Source organism: Camelina sativa, chromosome 18, assembly GCF_030686135.1.
Source record: "Camelina sativa cultivar CO46 ecotype springtype chromosome 18, ASM3068613v1".
Taxonomy (NCBI): domain Eukaryota; kingdom Viridiplantae; phylum Streptophyta; class Magnoliopsida; order Brassicales; family Brassicaceae; genus Camelina; species Camelina sativa.
The window spans coordinates 19,698,049-19,711,029 of record NC_141897.1 but is presented as its reverse complement, the minus strand read 5'-3'; the positions used below and the strand labels follow the sequence as shown (position 1 = coordinate 19,711,029).

Sequence of the window (12,981 nt, the reverse complement as noted above, 5' to 3'; positions counted from 1 at the left end):
GAGGGAACTTTCATAGGTCACGGGATAGGCCCTACGAACCCTTCTAAGCGATTCAGAAGGTTTCTTCGTAAGGAAAGCTTTTGACTTCTTTTAGTTGCGGATCGACGTTTGGGCTTAACCCAACAGGCCCGTTATTTTTTTACTTTGTGTAATCATGAAATCATTAGTGTTGATGTTTTAAGTACGTATGTAAATTCTGCAATACAAAAAACCACTAGGCTAATTTTAAACAAAACGACAAAATATGTGTGTATTTTTTTGCGAAGGTTGTAGTTAAAGCTAAAAGGATTGAATAGTTAAGGAGTTTTTAGTTAAGAAGTTATGAATGTTTTGTTCAGATGTTTTATATTTTTAGTAATCAAACTATACCATCCAACTACATGAAAAAGACGTTCGACGTTTCAGGATAATGAAAACTACGTCCATTAATTAATGCAGTCCAATCATACAATATAAGCTTATCAAGTTTACAGAATATAAAGACAAAAACAATATTTCTAGCTAGAGTTGTATATATGAACTAAAATTATCACTAAGTAGTCACTGAATACTAAGAAACGTGTAGCTCAATTAATACTTAAAAAAAAAAAAAACTAAAGTTATGTTTAATCTAGCTTAAGCGAATCGTATAGTGTAAAACACTTAAATTTTACGATCATTCGAACAAGTTCTAAAAGTATTTGTAGGTTCGATCATGAACTATCTAAATAATTCGATCCATAAAATTACCTTCGTTTGTGTTCTTTGAACACATGATTACACGACAAACTTGATCCGATGTGGAAGACGCTTGCTGATGAACGATCCCCGTAGTCCGATCAATGAAATACATGGCAAAGCTGCTCATTTCACTAGTCAAGACTTGGTTCATGTAAGTCATCTTTACCCTTAGGATCTTACTTCTTTAATTAGAGTAGAATGAAAAACAGATGTGACAGTCATTCTCCTTGTGACATCTCAACCAATTTTTGTTTTTCCTTGAATATATAGAGAACTGTTGTTTCCGAGTTCCAAACAAAATGTGTCGGTAGACAACAGGTCCACATATATGTTTTCAGATTGATATGTTTTTTGTACAACTTACATCATGCGGCATGTTTGAACTTGGATAGTACACATGACACTAACACATGACACTAACACAAGCCACTAAATCTTATGTAGTTTTCTACACAATCCACTAAATCTTATGTAGTTTTCTACACAAGCCACTAAATCTTATGATATCGGTTTATAGTCGGTATTTCAGGCTTATATTACACGTTTCCCAACTCTCAAGATAAAAATATAGTGGCATCATATTATTGCTAACTAATTTGATCAAGTATAGTGGCATCATATCGTTTCGTTTCAATCCACATAGATGACTATTTTTTCAAATTAAGAGGTCACTGTAATACTTAGGGGTCGAATTCTACAAAGACTCAAGTCTACACAATAAATTATAAAGTTTTATAATTAAGCTAAACAAGTTGATTTAAATAAAGAAAAGCAACGCAAAATATTAAATAAAACTGTTGTAAATTCAGAAGATCAAAAAGCTAAGTCCAGAGAATTTCTCAGGAAATTACAAAATATTAAATTAATAATTAAATAGGATTCAAGCAATTAAAATCAGATCTAGAACTCTAAACTCTTCTGTAAAATAAATCAGTTCTCACTGCAAATATTATCTAAATTTGAAACCAGAAAATCCAAATCTCTTTGTAAAATTCTAGGTTAAAAATCAGCTTTAAAAACAAGTTTAGATTGTTCACAAAATTACTGAATCAAATCTCTTTGCAAGAAGTAATTTTGCTCATCAAAAGATTTTATGAGGAAAATCAATTATATTCTCATATCAATTTATTTTCCTAGGTTATTAATTCTAGATGACCAATCAAGGATTAATATGATGAACAACCTATGATGAAGATCTAGAAAGATAATGAATCCTAAATAAACAGATCTAATAAATCATAAAATCCATGTGAAAATCACTGAACCTAACAAGCAAACTACTCAGACATAATCAATAAGGAACACATCATAGACCGAATAAATTGCATTAAGAAATCAAAAGAAGAAGTAAAGGAGTTCTGAATCTTCTCTAAAGGAGTCTTGATTCTTCTCTCCAAAAGCTCTCTAAAAATCTATCACGCTTTTTCTCTTTCAAAAAGTTGCTAGAATAAAACTTAAGGGTTTTCTAAAACCCATAAAACAATATATATATATATATCCTAAAACACGTCAGAGACTTGTGTTGCAATTTAGGAAAACTTTGGGTAAAATTGTAAAACTTCCAATTTCTTCTTTCTCTCGTTGGATAAACATGGGTGTCGACCGATGCTCCTTCAGTGTCGGTCGATGCCATAACTCTGATCCGACTCCAAGTTCTTTTCCTTCGATTAAATGCTCCAAAATCATCCAAATTGCTCAACTTCGCTTCATCCATGCCAAATTCCTAAATAACTTGTAAAGACTCAAAACAACCTAGAAACAGATTAAAAAACTCAAAAAACACACTTATATCATGGTTAAAAACCGTAAAAACCATGATATATCACTATGATATACTTCCTCCATTTCACAATATACGATATTTTAGAGTAAATTTTTTGTTTCATAATATAAGATGTTTTCTAGTTTACATACAGTTTTTAGATTAATTTAATATTTTATATTATACAGTATTGTTTTTAATTGGTTAAACTTTTTAAAAATAAACAATTCTTGATCTGCATGGTATATTTTGAAACAACGCAAGGAGTATATACTACTATTGTTGGGTATTGAATGAAACAGATGGAAGCCGAACAAAAAAAATCAAATCATGTGCTTTCTTAATAAAAATTAAAACTACCGTTCGAGAAGTTTGGTATATCCTGAAAAAAAAGCTCTCACAAACCCACGTATGTTGACTTTTCGTTCCAACCTCCACTACCTTCCTTATTTGAGATTTATCATAATAGGATTTAATATTGATTCGGAGTGATGAACCGACGATGAAGACAAATATGATATGATAATTATAGTAATTAACAAGAATAAATAAAGTTAAACTTATGATTAAAAAAATTAAGTTAAACTATTGCTTTTTCCTTTTCTTTTTTTAATAAAGAACTCTTGCTATTTTTTGACACATTAAATGCGGTAATGTAACATACCACTTACGTTTGTGCAGTTTTTTATGGTAAAATCTGGAAAATAAATTTCGTCTTCTTCCTAAATTTCTTTAGCCACCAGAACAAACAAATTCAGACTGACGAATTCAATTCAATTCAATTCATCCGTCTCTATATTACAAATTTTGCTCATATCCCTTAATTTTTATTTGTCGCTGCATCTATGCAAGTACAAATATTAAATTAATATATTTGATATATATATCCAGTTCATCTTTGCAAAATATTAAATCCTTCTCTTGTTAGCCACTCTGTTCTAAACACAGTTTCAAAACAAAACCCAAAAATCTGGAAATCATTCAATCATCAGCTGATCCTTTTAAGTTTTTACCTTTCATGGAACAATTACTTTTCCTGGAAAACTTGTCTTAAAAGGTAAAATCTTTGTTCTTTTGCTGTTTTAATTTTTAATTAGTCCGTTATGAATAAATTAGAAAGTTGTCATCTTTACTAAAACAAAACTCTAGATTTGCTCATGTTCGTATATCCCTTCTGTTACTCTATATTCAACAGAATTGTTTATAATTTCCAGGTTTTGTGAAGATGGGTACTGAAAAGTTTGGATTTTTGATTTGGGTTTCATTGATTTCATCTTGCTTGATCTGCTTCTGCCATGGATACGAACCTGTGAATAATTACCTCATCAACTGTGGATCATCAACCAACGTTACTGTCACTGGTCGAGTGTTCATGTCTGATAAGCTTGCTTCGAACCTCTTAACCTCTCCCAGTGAAATTCTTGCCGCGAGTAATCGCAATTCAAATTCAGATATTTACCAGACGGCAAGAATCTTCACCGGAATCTCTAAGTATAGATTATCCGTCGCTAAAGGCCGCCACTGGATTCGTCTCCATTTCAATCCTTTTCACTACCAAAGCTTCCAGATGGGATCAGCTAAATTCTCAGTTTCGTCACAAACACATGTTCTGTTGAGTGATTTCACTGTGAAATCCAGAGTTATGAAGGAGTACTCTGTGAATGTAGTAGCCACGGATCATCTCGAGCTCACGTTTGCTCCCTCGGGTAATTCGTTCGCGTTTCTGAACGCCCTCGAGGTTGTATCTGTTCCTGACACGTTGTTCAGTGGTGACCCTTCCTTTGTAGGCAGTCCCGGGAAGTTTCAAGGGTTATCATGGCAAGCTCTTGAGACGGTTCATAGAGTGAACATGGGTGGTCCGCGTGTTACGCCTAATAACGATACGCTTTCGAGAATTTGGGAGCCTGATTCGGAGTTTCTAATTGAGAAGAATCTTGTTAAGAGTGTGTCTAAGATTGCATCTGTTGTTTATGTTCCCGGTTTTGCTACAGAGGAAACTGCTCCAAGAACCGTATATGGTACTTGCACTGAGATGAATTCAGCTGATAACCCGACTAGCAATTTCAATGTGACTTGGGATTTCGATGTTGACCCGGGTTTTCAGTACTTCCTCCGGTTTCATTTCTGCGATATCGTGAGCAAAGCTCTAAACCAGCTTTACTTCAATGTTTATGTTGACTCAATGTTGGGTGTTAAGAGTCTTGATCTAAGCTCTTATTTATTCAACACTTTGAGCGGTGCATACTCGATGGATTATGTCACGGGATCAGCTAAACAGACTAATAGAATCCGTGTGAGCATTGGTCCATCGACGCTTCACACGAGTTACCCTACCGCGATTCTGAACGGGCTAGAGATCATGAAGATGAATAACTCCAAAGGTCAGCTCAGTGGTGGGACATTTTTGCCTGGTGGTTCAAGTTCAACCACTAAGAAGAAGAACGTTGGTATGATCATTGGTGTAACGGTTGGCTCATTGCTTGTTTTAGTGGTTTTAGGTGGTTTCTTTTTGCTGTACAAGAAACGAGGACGAGACCTTGATGACCATTCAAAGATTTGGATACCTTTGTCTTCCAATGGAACAAATTCATCCTCAAATGGGACTACAATTGCAAGTATAAATTCTAACTCGAGTTATCGGATTCCTTTAGCAGCGGTTAAAGAAGCGACGAATAGCTTTGACGAGAATCGAGCTATTGGAGTTGGCGGTTTTGGTAAAGTGTACAAAGGAGAGCTTCGTGACGGCATGAAAGTAGCTGTTAAAAGAGGGAACCCTAGGTCTCAGCAAGGTTTTGCAGAGTTCAAGACAGAAATAGAAACGTTATCTCAGTTCCGTCATCGCCATTTGGTTTCTCTGATCGGTTACTGCGACGAGAACAACGAGATGATTCTTGTTTACGAATATATGGAGAAAGGAACACTGAAGAGTCATCTTTACGGCTCGAATTTACCTAGCTTGAGTTGGAAGCAACGTCTTGAGATATGTATTGGATCAGCTAGAGGATTGCATTATCTCCATACCGGTGACTCGAAACCTGTGATTCACAGAGACGTGAAATCCGCCAACATATTACTCGACGAGAATCTCATGGCTAAAGTTGCTGACTTTGGACTGCTAAGACCGGACCTGAGATCGATCAGACTCATGTGAGTACCGCGGTCAAAGGAAGTTTCGGGTATCTCGATCCTGAATACTTCAGAAGACAACAGCTCACAGAGAAGTCAGACGTGTACTCTTTCGGAGTCGTTATGTTCGAGGTTCTCTGCGCAAGACCTGTTATAGACCCGACGCTCACTAGAGAAATGGTGAATCTTGCGGAATGGGCGATGAAATGGCAAAACAAAGGACAGCTTGAACACATCATTGATCCATCACTGCGAGGTAAGATTAGACCAGATTCGCTTAGGAAGTTTGGTGAAACAGGGGAGAAATGTTTAGCTGACTATGGAGTTGATAGACCATCAATGGGAGATGTGTTGTGGAATCTTGAATACGCTTTGCAGCTACAAGAAGCTGTGATTGATTGTGATCCAGAAGAAGATAACAGCACGAACATGATCGGTGAGTTACCTCTACGGTTCAATGATTTTAACCATGGGGACACGAGTGTTAACGTTTCTGTAGCTAGAGATGGAAGGTTTGAAGAAGAGGAAGAGTCGAGTGTTAGTGATCTTTCGGGTGTTTCCATGAGTAAAGTTTTCTCGCAGCTGGTCAAATCTGAGGGACGATAATAAATCTAATGTTACCTCTCTAGCTTTTGTTTTTGTATGTGTACATAATTAAACGATTAGACTATGATTTTTGTTCAATAACCAAAACATGTACCGGTTTGTTTCGGTTTTCCATCAGCTGATACATCTTAACCAATGCGGAACCATCTTCAAATGCGACATCGTTCTTAAAATCATGTCAGCTCGCTGAAATCATAGATTCGATGTTCGCCGATTTTAGTTTAAACGCTTTATTTCATATAGTTTCTCTTCTAATCAGATGCAAAATTGAAGCAGATTTCACCAGTTAATTCGATTATACGCAATTTGGTAGACACAACGCTATTAATTGAAACTTAATTCGATTTATATTTCACCAAAGGAAAAGGCGTAATTACATAAAAACGAGAACGCTACCGCAAACTACTAAACGCCAAACCGGAAAAAACAAACGCAAACGCGGAAGATAACATTGATTTGATTAGAAATTCCCAGAAGAATACGCCGCTAAGTAACAACAAACCCAGAAAAACACACAAACGCGATTTCCCTTACCCGCCGAATCCGTAGAGAGTCCTTCCTTGCCTCTTGAGAGCGTAGACGACATCCATGGCGGTGACAGTCTTCCTCCTAGCGTGCTCAGTGTAGGTAACAGCGTCACGGATCACGTTCTCCAAAAAGATCTTGAGGACGCCACGTGTCTCCTCGTAGATGAGACCACTGATACGCTTGACACCACCTCTACGAGCCAACCTCCGGATCGCAGGCTTGGTGATTCCTTGGATGTTGTCTCTCAGAACCTTCCTGTGACGCTTCGCTCCTCCTTTCCCCAATCCTTTTCCTCCCTTCCCACGACCCGACATTTTTTTCACAGACGAATTAGGTTTTTTCTCGAGAAGATCTTAAAGCTAGTAGAAGATGAAGAAGAACAGTTGAAGTTGATTTGGGTGAGTAAAGATGTGAGATTGGTTTTTATAGGCAAAGACGGAGAGCCTCGTTACTTTGAGCAATCAGATCGGATATTTAGATCTAACGGCTGAGATGTCGATCCGTGTAGTTAATAAGAAGATGTGTGAACCGTCGATTTGTTTTAATCAACGGTGGATATTGGTGATCCGCGTGAAGGAGTTATAGCCAATAAGAATCGTTTTTGTTTTCCATGCGGCGCCACGAGTTAGCGGTAGTGAAGCGCCAATATTTTGGAACTTGTAAAATAAATTGCGCCATCAAATTTTTTTGAATTTTTTTCATATGCGTTCGTTAAATTATTTGAATTACAATTACAAAATTACAAGTTACAACCGACAACGATTTCTAACATTTTAATTTAAATTTAATTTATAACATTTTCATTTCCCTTTGACTGACAAAGAACACAGTTCAGTCGATACATTAATTTTTTACTTCAAATTAAGTGTTTTCAAACCACAGTAACAAAACATATATAAAAAGTAAAAATACAAACAGAGCACACGTAAGGTTCAGAAGTAAGTTCGGTGAGTGGGTTCATAACAATTGTGTTACTTGGATCACAAACTATCTTGCTCTAGGAGTCATCTCACTATCAAAGATCATGCTCACTTCAGGGGAACTCAGTGAATCCATGCCTCGACTCATATTTCTCCTCGAGTTTTCAGTCACAAGACACTCTTTTAATTCGATAACAACATGAGACATGGTTGGTCGTTTTGCTGAAGTTGGATCCGCGCACGACATTGCTAGCTCAAGAGCTCTCCAAGCAGAGCGAGAATCATAATCCCCGTTTAGCTTTGGATCCATGATCTTAGCAATATCTCCTCCGTTTAGCTGAGACCCAACCCATTGTGTTATGTGAGACTTTGCGCGGTTTCGATCAATCACTGGTTGATTAGAGATCATTTCCAATAGCACAATCCCAAAACTGTACACATCACTTTTCTCACCCAACCTGCTTGTGTGGTAATATCTGCAAGGCAAGAACAAGGTTTAGTCTCTTTAAGCATTGTAGAAGGAAAGAGAAAAGTTTCAGCAGAAGTTTGTGTTGATACTTACTCTGGATCAAGGTAACCAGGAGTACCAGCAATCACAGTCGATACATGAGAGTCACCTCCAACTGGGAAAGACCTCGAGAGCCCAAAATCAGCAAGTTTGGCCTTATAATGCTCGTCCAACAATATGTTTGTAGTTTTGACATCTCTGTGAACCATTGGTGGTGTGCATCCAATGTGTAAGTACTCCAAGCCTATGCAAATGATTCATCCATATGAAATGATTTGATTTATTGTAGGATTAAGGTATTCTAGTTTTAGAATATGTAACTTGGTACAAACCTAATGCTGCCTCCGCAGCTATTCTTAGCCGAGTACCCCAATTGATGACGATGGTTTTACCTCCTTTTCCTGTATATTATATCATTAGAGCCTTTTGTGTTGCAGGAAGAACAAATGTTTTTTTCATGAGTTCCCAAAACATATGAAACCTTAAGAATACACCAAGTTTTTACCTGACAGATGTTGTCTTAAGTCTCCATTGGGTACGTATTCGTAGATGAGTGCTAAGTGGTCTCCTTCATCGCAATATCCTACAAGGCTTACCAAATTTGTATGGTGAACTCTCAGAAGAAGATCAACCTAATGCAATAAAGAAAAACAAGAAAAATCCATAAGTGATGTTAAAAAAACAGATAGTAGTTGGTAACATAATGTACTAATTAATACCTCTGCCTTGAACTCTTTATAGCCTTGAGTTGATGATTGAGACAGTAGTTTAACAGCTACCTGTTCAGAACCATTTACAGTACCGTGACAGACAACGCCAAATCCTCCTTCGCCTACAACTCTTTCGAAATTATTCGTCATTTTCATAACCTCTGGATAAGTAAACTTTCTCTTTTTCGTCTCGATTGAAGGCTCAGTAGCATATGTAAAATCCTTTGCTGGCTTACTCGAAGGCGGGTGAACAACTGTTAGATCAAGATTTAGGGGTTAGTATGTTCTAATGAGATTTATCCGTTTTCTAGTTTAATATGTCTAATCTTGCGTATATACCTTGAACAGTCGACGGCTTTTTCTTTCTGAAAACAAGAAATAGAACCAACACAACAATGAGGATGGCTGCAGAAGCAACTGATGCAACAATTGGCACAAGAACTTTTGTTTTTTGTGGTTTTGTAGGTGATCCAGGGAGAATAAGCCTTGGGTTTCCTTGATAACTACAAGAGAACAATTGTTTGTTTTTAAGTTTAAGAAATCAAATGCACAAAAAGGTTGTGTATAATAAGTGAGAAAGGTTGATAAATTATGTGGGAAGATTCTTACGATAGCTCGAGTCCTTTCCTTTGTAGAGATTGAGGAATTGTACCGTTAAGATCGTTCCCGCTTAAATTTCTGCGTAAAAAGAGAAATTTTGATAACATACATGAACATGATCCGAGGTGGAACTTCAAAACCATTGGAAAATATGTTTGCAAGAAACTTACATGACCAACAACGATTTCATGTTGCCTAGAAACTCTGGCACCTCTCCGGTCAAGTTATTATTGGACAAGTCCCTAAAGTTTGCAAGAAAGTATATATATAATATGATATTTAATCCGATATTTTGCAAACTTGATCAGCAATAGACATACTTACAGTTTTTCCAGTGTGGTAAGATTTTGAAAGGCAGCTGCTATGGTTCCGGTTAAACCACTTGAAGACAAGTTTCTGGTGAAATTTTCAAACAACATTCAATAATGATCATGATCACTTATAGATCTTGATGCGTGTGCGCGTGTACAGTAGTGAACTGATGACTTACAAAGTAGTGATTCTTGGTGGCGTGGAGGTATCTGTGACGCTGCAGTTTAAACCGTCCCACATAAATTGTAGAGGTACGCATGGATCGCTCTGCCAATTGATTCTACTCAATCCATACGTAGCTTGGATGTTTTTCACAGCAGCAACTGACATAAATGTTTTGGTGATGTTAGAATGAATAATATAAAACGTTCTGAGAAAGCATAGGCCGTATGTGCATAACTTTGAAACACACATACCATCATTGTCATTTGTTTCAGACTGAGGAAACTGAATAACTTTGTAGACCTCATAAGCATTAAGTAGAGGTGGAAGAGTTGATCTGTTGGTTCTTATCAGCTGTAAATTGCATAACCCTTCTTCGCAAGTATACGGGGACACACTTAGGACAGTAGTTATTAATAGATTTGGAGGAACCACAGGGCCATAAAAGAGTTTTCCATTCAGTACCATGTTGAATTCCCTTGTTTCATTTGCAAGCAACTCTCGGATCTCAGCAAAGTGGGCGTACACATAATACTGTTCACCGACATCTACTGAGCCCCATACATTCGTCAATGGTGCACTGGCATTAGTTGGAATGGCCGCAGTAGTGAGCGCCACTTTCGGTGGCTGGTAGTCATTGGAATTGCTCACATCGCTAGTGGTGGAAATTTGGGTCCACTCTTTCTCAAAGAACGAAGTCCATTGGCGGTCATAGACATCATCCGGGTACCTGAGGGTACAAACAACATTGTTTTAGCAAAGGAGAACAGAGCCAAAAGAAACAGAGCAAAGCAGAAGAAATAGCAAAACAGAGCAAAACAGAGCAAAACAGAACAAGTAACGAAACAAAGGAGACGGTGTTCAGCTAAAGTTGATACCTTAGAGAAGGAGCAGACTTGCTAAAATATTCTCGATAGTAAAACTTCAGAGAACCAGACTTGGTGAGATAAGAATCTTTTCCCATTGGCCGTACTTCCAAAACCGATATCAGTGGTGTAGTTTCCCCGGTCTTAACAAGACAAATTTGCAACTTGTTTGATATTGGAATGTGCAAGATCTCAGGACGTGAACCATTCACTTGCTTTTGCAAATCTACCGTGGCCCATGGATTAGGTCCAAGATACAGATCAAACGTGGGGGCAGTGTCAAGACCATCATAGTTTCCATATACAAACCTAGCCCTGATCAGATGCTTTCTTCCCTTCTCAACGTTTAGATTGTAGCAGTTCCGTGTTCCTTCTGGAAAGTATCTCAGCGTAGTTGACGGCTTCAGGAACTCAGCCTCCAAATTTGCTTGGATTCTACCAAGTTTTCCAGTCTGGATGAATATTGCATCCGAAATGAACTGTAATCCGGTCCTCGGCTCTTTATAAGGAGACGGTTCATTTGGGGGTAGACCACAGTCCAAACTGATAAACCCTGTTACGAGACATGGAAAATGACTGTTTAAAAAGAGAACATATGAATTTCCAAATAGAAGTAAGTTTAAGAATCAAGATAGTAAATAAGGAGAAGACGAAGAATACACATAGATGTGAATATATGTCAGTTTAGACGTGGACACCTTGTTGGCTCTGAGCTTGACCAATATGAATGATGGCCAACGTTCCGGTTAGCAGCAACCAAATCCCAAGAGACCTCTCCATATTCTCTTACCCACCAAGGAAAAATCAAGAAAATTGTTGCCCAAGCTCTGGAAGATAACAAGAGAATATATAGGCAAAGTCAAATTGGAAACTAAAAGCAAAGGCTTTTTCAAGTCAATGACAAAAAAAGAAGAGTAAAATGTGTGTTTAATGTAACTTCACCATGAGAAGAAGAAGAAGAAGGATAAGAGGATAACTATATATATATATATGTCATATGTTCCAACATCATATGAACTTGACTGGGGTCATCTGTGGTATTGGACATCAGTAAAGTTTCTTGGTCAGACAACAAGCATTTACCTCGGAAGAATCCGTCAATCAGACAAGAAATATATTGGATTTAATAGCCACTAGACTCACCACAATGATGCATGAAGAAATGTTCAGAAAGAGTTGACATTCTTATAGTCGTTGACTTACATATATGTAGTAGACCTGACTTTGTTTCAATCATATGAATAAAAGTTAGAACCCACAAATACAGCACTAGGCACACAATGATCTATATATATGCTGACTAAGATATTACCAACCAAGCACGTACATTAGGTGATCAGCATGAAATAAACAAGGTTTATAACAATTAGACCTTGAGATGGATGATTATTAAAAGGTTGTTTTTTATAATGCAACTACACCATTGGATGATGAAGAAGAATAAAAGGGAGATAAATGTTCCTACATCACTATCATGAAAATTAATTGTGTACATCAGTCTAGTTATTAGTTTACTGGTCAGGCAATATGCAACTTGCTTTTAGTATAAAACTTCCAAAGAATGAATCAATCAAGCAACAGACCAGACTCGTTCAGCACTATGAATGACAGCACGAAAAAACTCTGAGGAATAGTCAATGGTCGTTGACTTTTTGATTTGGTTAAGATAACCTCTCCCACTTACATTTTAATTAGTAAACCTAATTTTTTTTTATGCAGTATTATAATAACCTGTTTTGATGACCCCAGTCCCCAACGAGCGAGTCCAAGAGAAAAGTCCGGTGATAAAACGACCATCCACGTCGGCGAAACCTGGCGTCAAAGGAAAGAGAAGAGCGCGCTTCGCCTTCAGTAGTTCCTGGCGGTGAGAACTCATCATTGGCGATTGTTCAATAATAATCGACATTCACAAATGGTGAAGTTAGGGTTTTGTTGATTTCAAGCTGAGATTGCAGAGGTCATTCAACACTTTACAGATTTGAACACTTGTAGAAGAATGTGATTGAAGAATGAGAATCATAGATAGAGAAAACGTTTCAGTTTCTTTATTTTACAACAACAACAACACCCTCTAAGATGGGCCACACTAAGTCCACAAGCCCAACAAAATATGACAGAACATGATTCAATTAGGGTTTTGTTGATACCAACAAAAAAAAGT

At 37.2% G+C, this 12,981-nt stretch overlaps 3 protein-coding genes across 11 annotated transcripts; 1 reads left to right on the top strand and 2 right to left on the bottom strand.

Annotated features, from left to right (window-relative positions):
- Positions 1–3,262: 3,262 nt before the first annotated feature.
- LOC104762084 (putative receptor-like protein kinase At5g59700) lies at positions 3,263–6,331 on the top strand. Its single transcript, XM_087499749.1, is given in 3 exon segments — positions 3,263–3,539; positions 3,697–5,595; positions 5,598–6,331. Coding segments are annotated over 2 exon segments (2,505 nt in total). The 5' UTR covers positions 3,263–3,539; positions 3,697–3,707; the 3' UTR covers positions 6,215–6,331.
- A 207-nt stretch (positions 6,332–6,538) lies between these two features.
- LOC104762083 (histone H4) lies at positions 6,539–7,221 on the bottom strand. Its single transcript, XM_010485310.3, has one exon. It carries the CDS (start codon positions 7,054–7,056, stop codon positions 6,745–6,747), a length of 312 nt encoding a protein of 103 aa, XP_010483612.1. The 5' UTR covers positions 7,057–7,221; the 3' UTR covers positions 6,539–6,744.
- A 292-nt stretch (positions 7,222–7,513) lies between these two features.
- LOC104762082 (putative LRR receptor-like serine/threonine-protein kinase At5g59680) lies at positions 7,514–12,858 on the bottom strand. Of its 9 annotated transcripts, none has more exons than XM_087499739.1 (15): positions 12,552–12,858; positions 11,763–11,852; positions 11,519–11,647; positions 10,833–11,373; positions 10,209–10,684; positions 9,971–10,115; positions 9,805–9,876; positions 9,651–9,722; positions 9,490–9,558; positions 9,220–9,383; positions 8,890–9,134; positions 8,676–8,802; positions 8,503–8,571; positions 8,225–8,414; positions 7,514–8,138 (listed from the first exon to the last, which is right to left on the bottom strand). In XM_087499739.1, exons 3-15 carry the CDS (start codon positions 11,598–11,600, stop codon positions 7,730–7,732), a joined length of 2,661 nt encoding a protein of 886 aa, XP_087355865.1. In that variant the 5' UTR covers positions 11,601–11,647; positions 11,763–11,852; positions 12,552–12,858; the 3' UTR covers positions 7,514–7,729. The 9 variants fall into 9 exon arrangements, with proteins under 9 accessions (XP_087355865.1, XP_087355866.1, XP_087355864.1 ...); XM_087499740.1 differs by lacking the exon at positions 12,552–12,858 and adding an exon at positions 11,964–12,042; XM_087499738.1 differs by lacking the exon at positions 11,763–11,852 and having other exon boundaries at positions 12,552–12,844.
- Between the last annotated feature and the right edge of the window lie 123 nt (positions 12,859–12,981).